This window comes from Aethina tumida, chromosome 1 (genome assembly GCF_024364675.1).
Source record: "Aethina tumida isolate Nest 87 chromosome 1, icAetTumi1.1, whole genome shotgun sequence".
Lineage (NCBI taxonomy): Eukaryota > Metazoa > Arthropoda > Insecta > Coleoptera > Nitidulidae > Aethina > Aethina tumida.
The window spans coordinates 74,017,905-74,035,947 of NC_065435.1; the positions used below are offsets into that span (position 1 = coordinate 74,017,905).

At 32.1% G+C, this 18,043-nt stretch overlaps 3 protein-coding genes across 7 annotated transcripts in view; 2 read left to right on the forward strand and 1 right to left on the reverse strand.

Moving 5' to 3' along the window:
• Nucleotides 1-12,225, forward strand: part of LOC109603865 (cGMP-dependent protein kinase, isozyme 2 forms cD4/T1/T3A/T3B) — a 48,618-nt gene extending 36,393 nt beyond the window's left edge. For all 5 annotated transcript variants that reach the window (XM_049962001.1, XM_020020377.2, XM_049961999.1 and 2 more), the window contains 7 exons: nt 9,632-9,851; nt 9,908-10,144; nt 10,235-10,381; nt 10,572-11,017; nt 11,087-11,260; nt 11,317-11,506; nt 11,564-12,225. In XM_049962001.1, coding sequence (XP_049817958.1) covers nt 9,632-9,851; nt 9,908-10,144; nt 10,235-10,381; nt 10,572-11,017; nt 11,087-11,260; nt 11,317-11,506; nt 11,564-11,729 — 1,580 coding nt within the window. In that variant the 3' untranslated portion in view covers nt 11,730-12,225. The remainder of the gene's footprint in view (nt 1-9,631; nt 9,852-9,907; nt 10,145-10,234; nt 10,382-10,571; nt 11,018-11,086; nt 11,261-11,316; nt 11,507-11,563) is intronic.
• Nucleotides 12,226-13,453: 1,228 nt separating this feature from the next.
• Nucleotides 13,454-14,371, forward strand: LOC126264997 (uncharacterized). The gene has a single exon (XM_049964995.1). It carries the CDS (start codon nt 13,515-13,517, stop codon nt 14,328-14,330), a length of 816 nt encoding a protein of 271 aa, XP_049820952.1. The 5' UTR covers nt 13,454-13,514; the 3' UTR covers nt 14,331-14,371.
• LOC109603488 (tyrosine--tRNA ligase, mitochondrial) lies at nt 14,361-17,949 on the reverse strand. The gene is made up of 7 exons (XM_020019991.2): nt 17,804-17,949; nt 15,891-16,151; nt 15,689-15,836; nt 15,459-15,634; nt 15,193-15,409; nt 14,594-15,137; nt 14,361-14,540 (listed from the first exon to the last, which is right to left on the reverse strand). The coding sequence occupies exons 2-7, from the start codon at nt 16,019-16,021 to the stop codon at nt 14,380-14,382; spliced, it is 1,377 nt and encodes a 458-aa protein (XP_019875550.1). The 5' UTR covers nt 16,022-16,151; nt 17,804-17,949; the 3' UTR covers nt 14,361-14,379.
• Nucleotides 17,950-18,043: the final 94 nt, after the last annotated feature.

An 18,043-nucleotide genomic window follows, 5' to 3' on the forward strand; every position in this document is an offset into this window, starting at 1 on the left:
ATTGCACAAATGCATCATCAGCTAAAACAATCTAAGGTTAACATGTAAAACTAATTGCTATTAAATACCTACATCGATTATTCAACCTTGATTTGTGCAATAACCTGGCGATTTGTAGCAAAAGCCTAAGCAACATCATTAGATCAGATTATAACTTCTGAAAACAAGAAGATATAAATTAAACAATCGTATTTTTTCTCATTATTAATCGTTTATTCAAAATTCATTGGTCCTGTTGAAAAATCAGCATTTCTATCCTTATCCACTTTGAGTGGTACAATAACCAGCAACCCAATTGGGCAATTTGAGACAGAATCCTGAACAACAGTATCCTTGACTACCATCAGGTTGACAGCCGTTTCTATCCGCAATACATTGAGCAAGTGCTACGTCTTGGAGAGCCACAATGGCGAAGACGACGAAGACAATTAGTCCAATAAATTTCATGGTGTCTGTAAATTTAATTTTCAATTCTTTTTAATCAAATAGAAAAATTGAGGTGCTTACCTGATTGTTTTGCCGGTTGAAAGAAATGATGCCTTTTTGGTCTTTCGTTTGATGTTTTATACTTGAATCGTGACGCAGGATTTAATTGTTAAATGAATTAAATTAACAATAATTGCGCATTATTGAAATATTATCAAATTAAAAAATAATAAATAATTAATATTAAAATTTTTGCAAATTTACTGCTACGATGAAAAATTATGAATCATTTCCTTGCGTTTAATTTGGTCAACTTTCGTTGGTCTCCTTTTATGACAACTACGAGGACAAGTTATAAGTTTTAGGGGTCATTGGTTTGATTACCTTTCATTGTGGATATCTTAACACATTGTGAACATTTTTTTTAATTTTATCATCCATATAAGCTCTTGATTTGATTATTTTAAGAACCCAGCAAAGAAAGTGTGATGAATATTAAAAATTTATTGATTCTCTGTATGTATATTGGATATAAGAAACTGTTTTAATTGGTTATGAAGAAAAAATGAGCAATTTCACTTCAATTTTTTCAGCATAGTTTTTTTAAAAAATAAAAAGGCAAACTAAGTTTTAATATAATATATAATATATAATATATAATATATAATATATAATATATAATATATAATATATAATATATAATATATAATATATAATATATAATATATAATATATAATATATAATATATAATATATAATATATAATATATAATATATAATATATAATATATAATATATAATATATAATATATAATATATAATATATAATATATAATATATAATATATAATATATAATATATAATATATAATATATATATATATATATATATATATATATATATATATATATATATATATATATATATATATATATATATATATATATTATATTTTATTGCAACTTCTGTAATCATATGTTATGTTATGATTCTTTTTAAGTTACTGTACATAAGTTAAAAATGTTTGATATTTCTCATTTATATAAAGACATACGTATTTTTATGATGTGAAAGTTTGAACACATCTGTCTTGAATTTTAATTAATTAACATTTATTAGAACATCAAACGATTAAAATTTAATCGCATCATATAACTTTTTGTTCAATTACATTTAAAGTAATCAATAAAAGGATTTATTTTCTATATTATAATAGTTTATTTAAAAACCGTTGGTACAAAGGTGTTTGTAAAATCAACGTCCTTATCCATTTCGAGTGGTACAATAACCAGCAACCCAATTGGGTAATTTGAGACAGAATCCTGAACAACAGTTTCCTTGACTACCATCAGGTTGACAACCGTTTCTATCCGCAATACATTGAGCAATTGCTACGTCTTGAAGGGCCATAATGGCGACGACAATAAATAAAATTAGACCAAGGAATTTCATTGTTTCTATAAAAAGTGTCATAAAAATTATAAAATATATAACAAGTGGAAAAATTAATGACTTACTTTGTCGTTGTTTACTGACTTTATGGCTTTGTTGAACTTAATTATTGTTGTGAGTTTTGGTTTTTATACTCCATAAGTATCAAAATAATTGTGATAATGGATGAATAAATTAATTGATAATAACTATTAATAATTAAAAAAGCACAATTAACATAAATAATTATTCATTTTGAATAATTATTTTCATACCTTACACTATATAACCAGCATTCCGTACTAGTCTTTAGTTTCAGCAATTCACAAAGTAAAATATGAAAATTGCTTATTCATAAAATATTAACATTGTCTTTCGAAATTGTAAATTTAATTTCTTACATCTAGGACAATGAAATAGTCAATATGCGGTTGGTGGAAGATTGTACTACAACTTTTCCTGTTGGGTGTCTGGTTATTGCACCATCAGACAGACACCAAACATCACTATATATTTATTTTTAAGACATAAACATACCAAGCACTTTATTATTTCGTTATATTGCCACAGTTTTACGTAAAATTTTACATGCACAAAGACAATGAGTTCGAAATTTCGTTTTGCAACCGGAGGAAAGTGACGCAATCTATGGATTTCTTGAACTTGCAAGGTCGCACACTAACCGCTTTAAATGGACCCGAAAATCCGGGTTAGTCATAACCAAATCATATGTGTTGGTTTTAATACCAGTCGTTTGCCTTTACATCTAGTAACTTGTTTGTTATATTCTGTTCCTAATCCAACAAAGGCCGTTTGACACGAATACCATACGAAAAAGATCAAAGCGAATCTGGAGCGTACAAAGGCAATTTTCCGTTGAGCCCACACTCGAGCCCATTTGAACTTTTCAACAATGGATAAGTGAAACGTTGGCTTGGCCGTTGCACCAGACGTTCGCGGTTGTTGCGTGGGCCGAACCGCGAATTATTCCGCCGATTTACGACCTCACTCGCGAAGGTGTGCAACTGCACACATTGTTCGTGTGTTGCCTTTTCTCCTTTTACTAAATGATACAATGTTTAAAATGGTAAAGGTTTATTAGAATGCAGTCCCGTTGGTGCAGTAGCCAAAATACCACGTTGGCAGTTTGAGACAGAATGTCGAGCAGCAAATTCCTATTCTTCCGTCAGGCTGACAAAGGCTTCCATTCGGAAGGCACTGGCTTAGAACTAAGCTTAATGAAGATATTATAATTAATACCGAGAGCTTCATCGTCACTAAAAAGAACTCCGTTGTACTGTGATTGTAACTTTGAATATTACTTCAAGTTTTTTATATTACTTTTTATCATTTATTTTGACATATGGATTGATAATAACAACATATTCAGTATAAATATAAATGTTTTATTGAGCCGCAGTTGTGATTAAAAATACAACTATCCAACCTGATTGTGCAAAAATGACTTTAACATCTTTCATGAACAAATTTTACAATTTTACGACAAAAATTATAAAACTTGAAGAGAAGAATTGTTTACTGGCTTAGAACTAAGCTTAATGGAGATATTAAAATTCAAACCAAGAGCTTCATCGTCACTAAAAAGAACTCCGTTGTGCTGTGATTGTAACTTTGAATATTGCTTCAAGGTTTTTATACTCCTTTTTATCATTCACATTGACATATGGATTCATAATAACAATATATTCAGTATAAATATAATTTTTTTATTGAGATACAGTTGTAATTAAAAAACAACTATCCAATCTGATTGTGCAAAAATGATTTTAATATCTTCCATGAACAAATTTTACAATTTTACAACAAAAATTATGAAGCTTTGAAAAGATTAGAATTTTTTTTAATTAAGATTTTTTAAAAGAATTTAAAAAAAGTTACTTCTTTATTTTTTTATTTAAAATATTTTTTAGGATAAATAAAATTCGAACCAAGATTTACCACAACATTTTGAAACCTATAAAATATGTAACATATAATACAATCAATATTATTATTATTATTGTGTATTATATTATGTAAGATTTTATTTTAATGCAAAGAACTTGTGTTTAACAAAAGGATTTTTATTTCCATTTTCAAAAAAAGCTACCACTGAACCATTCCAAGCTCCATAGCTTTGTCAACATGAAATATAAGTTTTATCGTTGTAGGGATCGTCTGTAAGACATTTAATTGAAAAAACACTTATTAATATGTACTCCCATTTAGAATTTAGGATGTTGTAATCATCTCATCATAAAGTAAATGTAGTGTAGTGAATTTTCGGTATTATTCTAATTAATCGATAATTGGTCTTAGAATTGTGGTAGACAGGCAATGCCGTTAGGGGAAAACAGGTATCATCGAAAAGAAAAAATCTCGAGGAGTTTTAGTTGGGGTAGGAGAAATTCGACTTATCGAAGGTTGTACCAAATATTTAGTAGAAGTTATCGACGTTCAATTTATAGAAGTTCGACTGTATTAACAAAATTCGATTCAATAAAAACAAAATATATAAAAATAGATTTCCTACATTTTACAATACTTGAAAATTGCAAATAATATTGAAATTCAAGTTTAGAATATATATATATATATATATATATATATATATATAAAATCAGCAAAATTCTACACTACCGTATCACTGCTACCAATTTTATAAGGCAAAGTTATCGAAATGATTGACGTGCACTTCGATAAAGATTCATTAAAATTTTACACCCACAATTGCCCAACAACAAATGCACAATAAAAAAAAATGGTGTCTTCACCGTTATGAAGCGAAGAGTTTCACATGCGACATGAACGTGTCGCAATTATGGCTTGCAACAGAGTCTAATGCATAACAATTTGCTACTTAACCGTCCAAAACCACTTACGGATGTAAATGGGTCCATCGAAACGGTTTTGTGGCAATTTTCGTGGTAATTTCTTTTTAGCTTTGAGCTGTTTAGATCCGTGTTCATTGTTTAGAACACATGTTTATGCTAAATAGTTGTATAATGGTTTAATTTATACCATTGGGGTTTTGCGGTGTGATGAATTATGTATTTTAACAGCGATTTTTGGTGATAAAAGTCAATGAACAGGGGGAATTAAGTTGTGTAAAATTACAATGCCAATAAATTGAGATAAGCCAGGATATGAATAATTACGTACATATATTAAAATATACATTATCTGTTCCTGTGTTTGTTTTTATAATCAGTTTTCTCTTTCTTTCCTCCACTAAAATTGGTTATTACCGTAATAAACTGTTTTATGGTAATTACGTTAGAAAGTGCAGTTTTGATAATCCTCCGGACACAAAATCAAAACGGCAATTAAACATTTCTTTATTAGTTCTTTGTTCAAACACAAAATCCATTTGTGCAACCGGGAGAGTTTGCATCGGATAATTTCTAAGTGCTTGGCAAGTTTTCAATTACACATTAATAATGGTTCTCGAGATACACAAACCGGCCATTAAAACCCCCCTTCGATTATTTATTAGCCGGCCAGATGATCCATTTCGATACCGGTACTCCACTGGCCTTTTAAACCGGATCCCGCCAAACCTGAACCAATTTCTCGAGTAATTTTTTATACGAGCGATGACGAAGGAGTTTTTTATCGGGCGCGGAAAAAAATATTAATCAGCAAACAATTCAATTTCCGCAATTAAAATCGCGTGGAGCACCGTGAGAACCCGATCGTTTCGGAGATTTCCTGGCGTGAACCCCGAAGGTTCCTCTTCGTCGTTACGTAAAACCGGTGGAAAAAAAAGACATGCGACGGTTGCATAAACCGAATCCAGACACTTCAATGGAAAACTGGCCACACGGATCGGACGTTGGCAGACCGACGACACATCTCGGATAGTTTTTTTTTTTTCTTTTATTTTTATAAATTAAACTGGTTCTCCGGAACGTCGAGATGCCGGGAAGCCGACACGGCCAACCTTGGGAACGGCGCGCGTAAATCGAAATTCTGTAATTGTCTTTTGACTCGTCTTTCATCACTTTGAGAATCATGCGTAATTAAGAGAGGGTTTTGTTTCTGTCTTATGGTGATTAATATCTTTCCTCTATAATGTCTTCAATAATATTGAAAATATGAAAATTTGCAGAATTTAACTTTATGCTGGGAAAATTTCTTTCAAAATTATACAATTTTACGACACAGATCATTTTAAAAATTTGAATATTTTTTTCGAACTTCAAATGCACACATCATTAAAATTCCAAAAATGTTACAATATTAAAAGACAGTTTTTGAAAATGACATTTTTTGACTAATTTCCACATACTCACTTTTTATTTTTTGTTTTGAAAAAATTGATAATAAGGCAAATCAATATTCCTCAATTGAAATACAGTACAATTTCTATAACTCGAACCATGACTTACTTATAAAACAAATTGAGTTATCAAGTCTTTGAGTTATTAAATAAAATACTTATATAGAAATTTATAAATGTGTATTTATCATGTAAGTATGATTTAAGCTAGATATTACAAAAGATACTGCTAAAGTACACTGCTTATCAGAAATAACCTATAATATATATATATATATAGTACATAATACAATCAATATTATTATTATTATGTATTATGTAAAATTTTTCTTTTCATTTTCAAAAAAACTATGGTTAAACCATTCCAGTGAAATATAAACTTTACCATTCTAGATGATTAAAACATTTAAATGGAAAAACCCTTATTAATATGTGCTCCTATTTAGAATTTAGGATGTTGTAATTATGTAAATAGTATAAAATAAGTTTCCAGCATTATTCTAATCAATCGATAATTGGTCTTAGAATTATTGCTGACAGAGAATGTCGTTTACCTGAGACAAGAGAGATTCAACGACTTATCGAAGATTTTGTCAAATGTTTAGTTTAAGTTATCAAGATATTGAAGTAATCGAGTTATAAAATAAAAATTACATATAATTTTCACCCCGGGATTCTGGGATTTAATATTTTGTAATTGTTGTTGTAATGTCCATGTTCAACAGCGATTTTCATGCTGAAAATCTTATTTACTTCCCGTGAAATTGACGTGGTTGTACAATAACATTTTCACCTTGACAACATTAAAAGGTCGACATTCCTCCAATAATTGAACTTTCCCTGGTAAATATCAATTTTCAATAAGAAACAAGTATTTGGTCCGATCATCTGACGTTTCCTGCCGCAGGAAAGTGAAACTAGCAAACATATTAACGTGGGAAACGAGCAAGTTATGCGAAAATCCCCATGTGCACATCGATAAATTGCAATTTATCTTGATAACAATCAAACGGGAATCGCAATTAATGATGTACCATTCATTCAGTTTGTTACTTTTTTCGGATTGGTAATCATGACAGAAACAGTTTCGTGGTACGAACAATAAGGATCAAAACAAGCCGAGTAGCACGAAAGAAACTGGGTTAGAGGATCATTAAAACGAACTGTAAAATCGTTCGGAACAATGGCATCGTTGTCTGCTGCGAATCGCTCGCGTTTCTGCATCCGAACGGATTGTTTACATAAATTGTAACGCTGCCGATTACAAGATAGCATTATTCCACAACACTTGCTTACGACATGCCAAAGAAGATCGGAAAATCTTGTTAGCGGCCAATTAATCAACAATATCGAAAAAATTTGGGTCGGCGACATGTGGCGACCATGGGTAACGGGCCGGGTGTAATTATAACGATTCGTGATCGATTTTCCACGGATAAATCTTCCAATGGCGTCAATGTCATTAGAAGAATGTCCGACACGCACGTACCTCGGTACCATGTGTGTTTGTATGTATCATACGGTTAAATTATACGGTTGGCGTTTTTACTTTCTTCCTTGGCTCGATTAAATTTCAACTTTTACTGTTAGACCATATGTCCACCGCGAAATTCCGTTATCTGCAAGCCGCAAATTTGTATATACAAAAACATTTTAGGTTTTCATTAACAAAGCTGCGGTTTATCACTTTGTACATCTCGTGAATGGATAAGAGGTAATTTAGGAACGTCAGTCAGTGCTTCACAGAGTAAACCATCAATTGTCAATGATTTACGGATTTCCACCTTTCAAACGCCGCTTCAACAAAACTGGATTTTCTTCGAAAATGATTTACAAAGGTTGTGCCCGTTTCTTTTGTTCGTATTTCGAATCCAAAGGAGGTGTTGTTTTCCGGCGATTATTGCGCAGGGCGTTCGACGTAAACGGACGCACACACTTATCTCGCCCATTGACGGTTTCCGGAATCGTTCTTTCAGCCGTCAGAACAAAGACTTCGTTGCGTTCGTCCTTGTACGTTGGAATGTGAGTCGGATTTTTCCGAATCACGATTGGAAATCAATCGGATAATGAGCGCTTTCTATTATTTATGCACAAGTGAATCCTCCTTCGACGATTCGTATTATGGTTTCGAAACTTGTGTTTATTGTCGACCGATAATTAATGTGGGCATTTTGCTTTTCACTGTTTCGGATTTTGTGGCGAACGAAAGCAAATATGAATTTTAATCGAAAACTTCGTTGCATAATGGACGGGAACGAATTGACGGAAAAAAGTGTGTCTCCTTTCACTTACGCATGGACAATATTAATAATTTCCGGAGACCGATTTATTTGCTCGATACTTTTAGTTCTATTTAAAAAATCTTGCCCATGGGGACTACATTATCGAAAAAGTACTACCTTGATGAAATGACTAGCCTTGATTAAAATTTGTCAATGAACGCGTTTATTTTCCTCATCGTTCCTTTGTTATTGTTTCTTGTTTTTAATTTCTCCCCATCTCGTTTAATGTAAATGAGTGAAAACGATCGCGTCGATACCATAACACGTACTTGTTAATTGAAAATGAAAAAAACGTGCAGTACGGCGCATTAATTATTAATAAATTTTTTGCCGACGATTTCTAATGTCGTTAAAATGTTTCATGTGTGCGTTTTTCGTCAGAGAAAACGTAGGCATACATGTAGAGAAAACCCGCCGTATTTATTGACTTTGACACACTACTTATACACAGTGGTCCAGAGTTACATTAGAAAAATTTTTACTCGAAAACGAGACAAGTTTTGTTGAATAACTGGCGCCCGGAATGTCGTAACTTGCACACGAAAGTGGCCATCAATCTCCGTTTTTGACCCATGACACCGCAGATTCCGCGGAATCTCGTGAATCTGCGAGCCGCTCAGCTCAACGAAAGTTCCTTCGTGATTCTCATCGTCGACCTTTTTCTTTACATTGCCAAAGGTTATGATCGTACCAAGTCGAGAGGAACATTAATCGACGACCGTAGAAAGTCTCGTAATCATAGATGATTTACTGATTGTTGTCTCAGGATTAATCGAATATTGTCAGATTATGCAACTCAGATTACATGAGGGGTAGTTGTTAAGGGCTGATTCAGTTGGCAGCACTTCACCCTTCTTCACAGTTTGTAAATAAAATAATGTTTTCTTAGGTTATAAAAATTGTAATGTGATAATAACAACTAAATTTATTTATTTATTTATTGAACGTTTCTGTGATATGTAATTATAGTATGTATAGTCTGAAGAGAAGTTATTAACAAAGTTATCACAAAAAAATAAACAAAGGGTTTCATAATGTTGCCAATATTTAGACTTATAATAAAATTGTACGAGATGGTTATTTCTTACCCCTCTAAAGTTCTGACTATAATGTACAAGTATTTCCAGAAGAATGATAAATATGAGGGTATAAACTTTCTATTAAGTAACTGATAAAAGACAAATAGTAATGTATTCATTGTTATTTTCAGAGGGTTGTGTAGAGGTGTCCCGCGAGGACAAATTCCTGAGTACCCTGACGCCAGGCAAGGTGCTTGGTGAGCTGGCAATCCTCTACAATTGTCAGAGGACTGCCACCATCAAGGCAGCGACCGACTGCAAGTTATGGGCCATCGAGCGGCAATGTTTCCAAACTATCATGATGAGGACCGGCCTCATCAGACAAGCCGAGTACACCGATTTCCTCAAAAGGTATATGTATTACATTCCAATCTCACAAAAATATACTAATTCCCAAATTTTTTTAGTGTGCCGATATTCAAGAACTTGCCAGAGGACACCCTCATAAAGATCTCAGACGTGCTCGAGGAGACGTTCTATGCGTACGGCGACTACATCATAAGACAAGGCGCAAGAGGCGACACCTTCTTCATCATCAGCAAGGGACGCGTGAAGGTCACGAAACGGGTTCCCGAATCGCAGGAAGAACAGTACATCCGTACACTCACCAAGGGCGATTTCTTTGGCGAAAAAGCCTTGCAAGGGTAAATCATTGTAATCTCATTTATATTGTTTAAAATCAACATATTAAAATAATAAACAGCTTGGTAACCATGTTGTTGGTGTTTTTATAGAGACGATTTACGTACTGCAAACATTATCGTTGATGATCCTGAGGGTGTTTCTTGCCTTGTAATCGATCACGAAACCTTTAACCAATTAATTTCGAATCTGGACGAAATCAGAACCAAATACAGGGACGAGAGCAACGACAGGAAAAGGTAACATTAATGTTTTATTCTCACTAATTAATTACAAATAAAAATTAACGAAATCAATAAATATTTGGTATTTTTATAATTACAAGCATAATTTGGACATTTAGTAAGTATACTAAACTCAGAATAATAATATTATAATATTAATTTATATGGTACATAACACAAGGTTGAATAATTGTTGGGTTTTTAGATTAAATGAAGAGTTCGAGAATGTGAAACTCTCCGACCTGAAGGTGCTGACAACTCTCGGCGTGGGCGGATTCGGCAGAGTCGAACTGGTCCAAATCGTCGGCAAACAGTCCCGTTCGTTCGCCCTGAAACAGATGAAGAAGGCGCAAATCGTCGAAACTCGCCAACAGCAGCACATCATGAGCGAGAAGGAGATAATGGGCGAAGCGAACTGTGACTTCATCGTGAAATTGTATAAGACGTTCAGGGACGCGAAGTACCTGTACATGCTGATGGAGAGCTGCCTTGGCGGTGAACTGTGGACCGTGCTGAGGGACAAGGGCTATTTCGACGATAGCACGACTCGGTTTTATACCGCGTGTGTTGTGGAGGCCTTCGACTATCTGCACACCAGGAACATCATTTACAGGGATCTCAAGCCGGAGAATCTGCTGCTTGACGTCCAAGGTATACATCTACTTATTAAATCGAGTTTACAAATTAAATCTCTAATCGCCCTGTTTGTGTTTTATGTAGGATATGTAAAATTGGTGGATTTCGGCTTCGCTAAGAAGCTGCAATCTGGCAGGAAGACTTGGACGTTCTGCGGCACACCGGAATACGTCGCTCCAGAAGTTATTCTTAACAAAGGTCATGATATTAGTGCCGATTATTGGTCTCTGGGTGTGCTAATGTTCGAATTACTAACTGGTAAGTTTTATCAATTGAAATTTAATTGAAGATTTTATTTTATTTTATTTTTAAAGGCACTCCGCCATTTACTGGTTCCGACCCAATGAAGACCTATAATATAATCCTCAAGGGTATTGATGCAATCGACTTCCCCAGGAACATAACGCGTAACGCTATGGCGTTGATCAAGAAGCTTTGCAGAGACAATCCGGCCGAACGGTTGGGCTATCAAAAAGGAGGAATCAGCGAAATACAGAAACACAAGTACGTTTTTACGATGTGATTTTTATATTAAACAAACGTAACGTATACGTGTTTTAGGTGGTTTGATGGATTTAACTGGGAGGGTCTGGTGAACAGAACCCTGACGCCACCGATCTTGCCCCAGGTGAAGCACGTGACGGACACATCGAACTTCGACGACTATCCGCCGGACGCGGACGGACCTCCCCAGGACGACCTATCCGGATGGGACGCGAATTTCTAGCCAATAATTGATCAAAAGTGTATTAGGAGACTGTGCCTCGATTCGTTTTGCGAAACTCTGAAAATGGCTTTTGGATTATGTCGCGCCATGTGTGCCAAATCTCTTCCATGTTTTGTGATTTGCGCGAAAGTTTTTTACATGACACTCGTTTTTAAAATTAATTTTTAGTACTGATATGTGGTCGTCCCCTCTAATCTCATGGGTTAATTTGTTTTTAAATCGCGTATGTTTTGAGTCGTGTGCCATTTTACTTGCAATTAAGTTTTTATATGGATTTCAGTTTTATCGCAGTTTTGATTAATTGTAATTTACTTTAATGACTGTACATATACCAGAAAGTTACCCTGAATTGCTTTTGAAATGTGTATAGTAAATTAATGAATTATAGGGCAATAAAATATTTTTTATAAGCTAAAAATATTGTGAATAGATAATTGTAATAAATTCGATTATATTGTATATTATAGACAATAATTAAACAATTGTTGAAATAATAGTGTGAGTTATTTAATTACCTCTTATAAATATTATATAACCAAACAGTTTACTTTAATTTACGTACAACATTTAAGGCTACTTGCAAAAATTTTCTTATATATTTAGGTAAAATTCTATATTTTTCTATATTGAAAATTATTTTTTATTAACAATGTTAAAAAACCAATTGTCTTTGAGACAACATCTGAAAAATGATATTTTTTATTCGATTTTAACAAACTTTTTTTTTATTGTACAGTTTGAAAATATTATACTTATAGACATAATTTCACGTTTTTCACACCCAGATGCAAAACCTACTGGGCAAACTTTTAACCATGAATATTGAAAAAATTAGCATAAAAAGAATATGATTTTCAATTTTTTAAGACAATTGTGCACAATTTTTATAAAATTTGGTATATATCCATTTAAGGAGGAGTTTAATCGAGTTTAATCTAGTGGTGTACTTAGATTTTTTATAAAAAATTTGTTAGTACGATTTCTAATCACCCGGTAGGTTTTGGTTTTGGCCATAAAATGTGACAATTTGCACATATTTTTATGCTTTACAATTAAAAAAAAAGTATGTCGGACAAAAAACACGGGATGTCCCACTTTCAAATAGATCACAATATATATAATTAAGGTTTTTATATTTGAATTTCAACTTTCATTCGTTTCGCGTTCCCCGACTTCCTAACTTCTCGTGTGTTCTTTTTATACTCATATATACCTACCTCCAAAAATCCCTTAGTTTAGTTGCAAACACCGTATTATTATACTTACCGTTTAATGTTTTCCCTTTGTTCTTTTATTTATGTAATATTAGATTTTAATAAATTTGCATGATATATGGTAATTTTTATTGCGTTTCTTACTATTACTGCTATTTTGTATGACAATCCATAGGAATAAATTAAAATTAAAATTTTGATAGGCTTATTAATAATTCTAAAAACAATAGATTATTTTAAGAACCTCCAATAAAAACAAAATAATGTTACTCAACAATGCATGATGAAATAAAATTAGGTTTTTTTTTAAATGAATATCCCTATTTATTTATTCATTCATTATTTTACTTTCAGTTAATTGACAGTTTTAAGAAAACCGTAAAGATCTGTATATAATAAAATGTGCTAAAACTAACAATTAAGAATTTCACATACTTCGTTTGTTTTTAATTTTGACAGTAATATCCCCGCGTCAAAGAATTGACTAGCGGTGCTGCCATAAGGCGGCCAATACGAAAAAGTATTAAACTCTAAATTGTTTATTCAAACGTTATAGCGCAAAACATTCAAAATGGACAAATACAACAAGAGAAATTTAGAAGAAGAATTAATCGACGACTGGTGTGCCTTAATGCATACAACCTATGACGAGTATTACGAACCACTTGCAACGGAGGAGGATATCTATTTCCTAAAAATGTGCTGTGATACATTTCAAGTGGATATTTATGTTTTCATATTGAGCTTAGAAATACTGGAGAAGTACTATAGGATTTGCTACGTAAATAACATAGCAGTGATCGATCGAAGTTTGGCAGGTGGGATCGCATTTTTAACCGCTAATAAATGCACGGGTGCAGAAATTTACATCAAAGTACCAAATATTTGCGACTATTTAAATTTTAGGAAAAAAAACATTTACAATCAAAACCTAATTCGACAAGCTGAACTTCACATATTGAAAACGATAAATGGAAACATTCCCATTACTACTAAGGTTGAGGATTTGATGATTGTTTTGGAAAAGTTTTTGCGACAGTCGTATCTAAACATCGACCTCGTAAATATCTCTTTAAAGGTGTTGGAAATGATCTACATGTTACGTCACAAGTGGTTTTTTAATTTGAGAAACCATTACAAGTGTACTTCTGAAACAATGCTAATTTTTAGAAATTTAATGAAAAATAAGTTTTATCTGCCCATTGGAATTTTAGTAACCTCCATAAAACTGATTGGAATCCAACACATTTTGAACATACAAAATGTTATTAATGATCTGTCACAGCAAGGACATATAGAAGAAATCCATATTGAAATTTTATTGGATAATCTCAGTAATATTATTATGAAATTTTTTCCCATTATGAACTTTAACAAATTAGTATAGGAATATACTAACTGTGCAATAAAACAACTATTTAAATATTATTATTTATTTACAACCACTTCACTACATAATAATTCCTTTTGCCTACTCTTAATAGTGAAATATTATTGGCCATTCTGTGCACATTCATATTCAATATTTCATTTGGATTTTTTGATTTCTGTTGATTAATATAAAATCCACCTGCATTTATTATTCTTACAGCATCATCTGTAACAAATTTAATAGTACATTAAACATTAACAATTTTTTTAATTACTTACTTATAGTGGGAAAACATCCAACTTTCATACTCAAATCTAAAATAGACTGTCCAGCTTCAGGTAAAATTTCAACAATAGTCGCCCCTTCAAACAACTGACACACTTCAGCAGCATTCATTTGTCCAAGTGCTTCAATGCTTCCACCATACATGACTTCTGAAGCTCTTTGTGCTTTTTCCAATCCATCTTTTCCATGTACTAACAAAGTAGTTTGTTCTGCCAACCTTTTATGAGGTAATTTGAGTTCAGGCTTTTCATTGTGACGACGCATTAAATCAGAAATTGCGCCGACGGTGTCGAACGTAAAGAGTTTCAGCATTTTTTCAACATCTGCGTCGGTTTGCCGCATCCAAAACTGATAATAATTGAAAGGGGATGTTTTTTCCGGCGATAACCAAACAGCGTTTCCCGCTGACTTTCCAAATTTATCTCCCATTTCCGTTGTAATTAATGGAACAGTCAATCCAAAGACTGGTTTCTTACATACTTTACTAATAAGTTCATGACCAGACATAATGTTTCCCATCTGATCATTTCCTCCTATCTATAACAAATTCACCTATAATTATTCATATAAGAATGCATAAAAAAATAATTACCTGGAATGAACAGTCATATTCTCTGAATAAATGCAACCAATCATATGCTTGAAATAACTGATAACTAAACTCAGTAAAGCTCATGCCAGTTGGTGATTGCAATCTGGTTTGTACACTTGTTCTTGATAATAAAGTTCCCATTCTTAAATGCCTTCCAACTCTTCCTATTAATTCAGTTGGTGTCATTTTTTTGTACCAATCATCATTGTTAAGTATTCTAAAATGTTTAATTGAATGATTTGCTTAAATGTTGTAAAATATGTTACCTTACTGGTTTAAGTTTATCTTCGTCCTTCCAGATGTATTTTTCATGATTTTCAAATACTGTTTTTATATTTTGGTAAATACCTTTCACATTTTCATCTATAAGTTTCAATTTCATTTCCTCTCTTTCAGTTGTTCTACCACTTGGATCACCTATTTTTGCTGTGGCACCTCCAACCTTAAAATAACAAAATATACACTTTTTTATTTAAATAATTAACAAAATACATACAAGGGCCAATGGTTGATGACCACTTCTTTGCCAGTGTATTAAGTTAACCAAAACCAATAAATTTCCAACATGTAAACTGTCTGCTGTTGGATCAAATCCTGCATAAACCGTCTGTGTCTTTGCGTTCATTAAATCTGTGACTGAGTTACTGAAAATCAAGTTTAGGTATGTAATACTATAAAAGAATAAGTTATTAACTTACGCCGCAGTATCAGGAAATATATCCTGGAACATGCCTCTTTCCTTTAATTTTAGTATGTTTCTGTTGGAATAGTGCCTTTTTATTTGTAAAATATTGCGAGAATCCCATTTTCTTAAGATTTTTATCAACATGGTAATTTGGGTTAAAATACATAACCTCTATTGAACATTTGAACTATTATTTCTATTAACTACATCGCTTCAACCAGAATTTCGTGAACTATTCTCTTGGGTGTACGGTTGGCATAGTAACGCTTCTAACCTAAAATAACATTGAAATTTAAATTTTTAAAAAGTACATCCTCATTTATTTGATTTAGACGTGACCGCTGTTATAAATTTGTTTACCAGTAAATTTAAAAAGAAAATGAAATATATTTTCGGTTCTTGATTGTTTTGCATTCCATGGGTCGTCAGATACATCACAGATCAAAATTGAATTTTAGTACAAATGCAGTTTAGAAATATTTTTCATATTCATATTTCATAACAAATTTTTATGTATAAAATTAATTTAATTTTGTTAGTGGGATTACCACGACAAAAATTTGTAGAAAATATATTTAATTGAATTTCACGGAAATATTCAATTTACAATATTTGTAATTTTACAAATGAAATAAAATCTAAATACATATATCAACGAATTAAAAAAAAGAATTTATTTAATTAAATTTGAAACTAAATAATCAATACAATATGACTTATTTATTAACGTAACTTGTTGGTACGAAAAACAGAAACGGAGTATGCTGGCAAATAATCACAAACAAAATGAACTTAATAAATAAAAAGAAAATATGTTGGTAAATTTAAGTTAAAACAAGAACAAAACTTCTTAAATCGCTATGTTTACAGCGCTGAATTGAGAAATACCAGAATTTAACGACTAAAAGTAACCTTTGATTTGCGAAGATCAGATACAAAACACGGTGTGACCTCTCTGGTGATGTCGCAGTTATTTTTGAAATCTTTTATTTACTGCGGACGCTACTCTACTTGACCTGTCCCTACTCCATCAAATTGGCCCGTCCCTGATCGGGACTGTCACTTCAATAACATTGCACTAACACTTCACTGACCCTTAACAAATAGTAGAACGTCACTCTTTGGTAACACTCACTAGCATTTCAATAATATCAACAAAAAAGTGAACTTCAAAGGTTAATTGACTGAAATCTAATCGAATAATTAACTGTCTTTAAGAACAAATTTCTTGCATCTTTCCACTCAATCAATGATGAAATATTTTATAATATTTATTATATTTTCGATATTTGAAACAGTGCGAGTTTTTAAGATTTCGTTTAGTATTAAATTCATTAATTCAAGAGAATAAAAACTGAAATGAAAACTGAAAATTGTTGGAAAATCAAACGTTGAAATAATCATTATCTATTTCAAATTAGTTTTCGAGGATATCACTTGTACCAGTGAAGGATAAGTGAATAAATTTCAACAGTAATGTGAACGTCTTAAATGCAGATTGTAAATCTAATAAAAAACATCTTGAAGTAGAATTGCCTTAACGAAGATATACTGCGATTGTAGCAAAAAATTATAATAAAATTTTGTATGTATTTTGATAATGAAGAAGTGGTACCGTGGCAAGAAAATTGAGTTAAAAAAAATTTAACTTTATTAAGCTAAATAAAGTAATATTAAAAATCTCATAAACATAAATGTAATGTTAATATTATATTAACACATACTATTTACTATGACTATTAATAGTTAATACTAAAAATAAGAATAGGCATGGTTAAGGTATAATAAATAGTAATAGATAAAAGCATACGATGCTATTTTTAATCAGTGCTTGAAAATTGATCGAAAATTGAATCATGTTTATAAATGACCATATACTATTTATTGACCCCCTGGAATTCAACAGATTTCAGGCAAAATCATTACCTGTCGGTTTTGGTCCCACTATCTGATAGTTTATGAGCCTCAAAAATCTGAGTGTGGTCGAATCCTTTCTCCTTAAATGTGCTGAGTCATACGACCTGGGGTGTATTTTTCACTTACGACTTAGGTAATAACTAACTGAAATGTTCAATGTATTCAAGAATAACACTAAATCAACAATCCATGTTGTGGTCGTTAATTGACTGAATTATAGATAGTCATAGGGGTGGGGTATTTATGATC

What these genes read in the sequence shown, in the direction of transcription:
- LOC126264997 (XM_049964995.1), top strand. Translation starts at nt 13,515, where the DNA reads ATGGACAAATACAACAAGAGAAATTTAGAAGAAGAATTAATCGACGAC.
- LOC109603488 (XM_020019991.2), bottom strand. Translation starts at nt 16,021, where the DNA reads ATGTTGATAAAAATCTTAAGAAAATGGGATTCTCGCAATATTTTACAA. An exon ending in ATATTTCCTGATACTGCGGC is followed by an intron (nt 15,837 to 15,890) that starts GTAAGTTAATAA and finishes CTTGATTTTCAG; the next exon opens with TAACTCAGTCACAGATTTAA. An exon ending in TGGATGTTTTCCCACTATAA is followed by an intron (nt 14,541 to 14,593) that starts GTAAGTAATTAA and finishes AATTTGTTACAG; the next exon opens with ATGATGCTGTAAGAATAATA.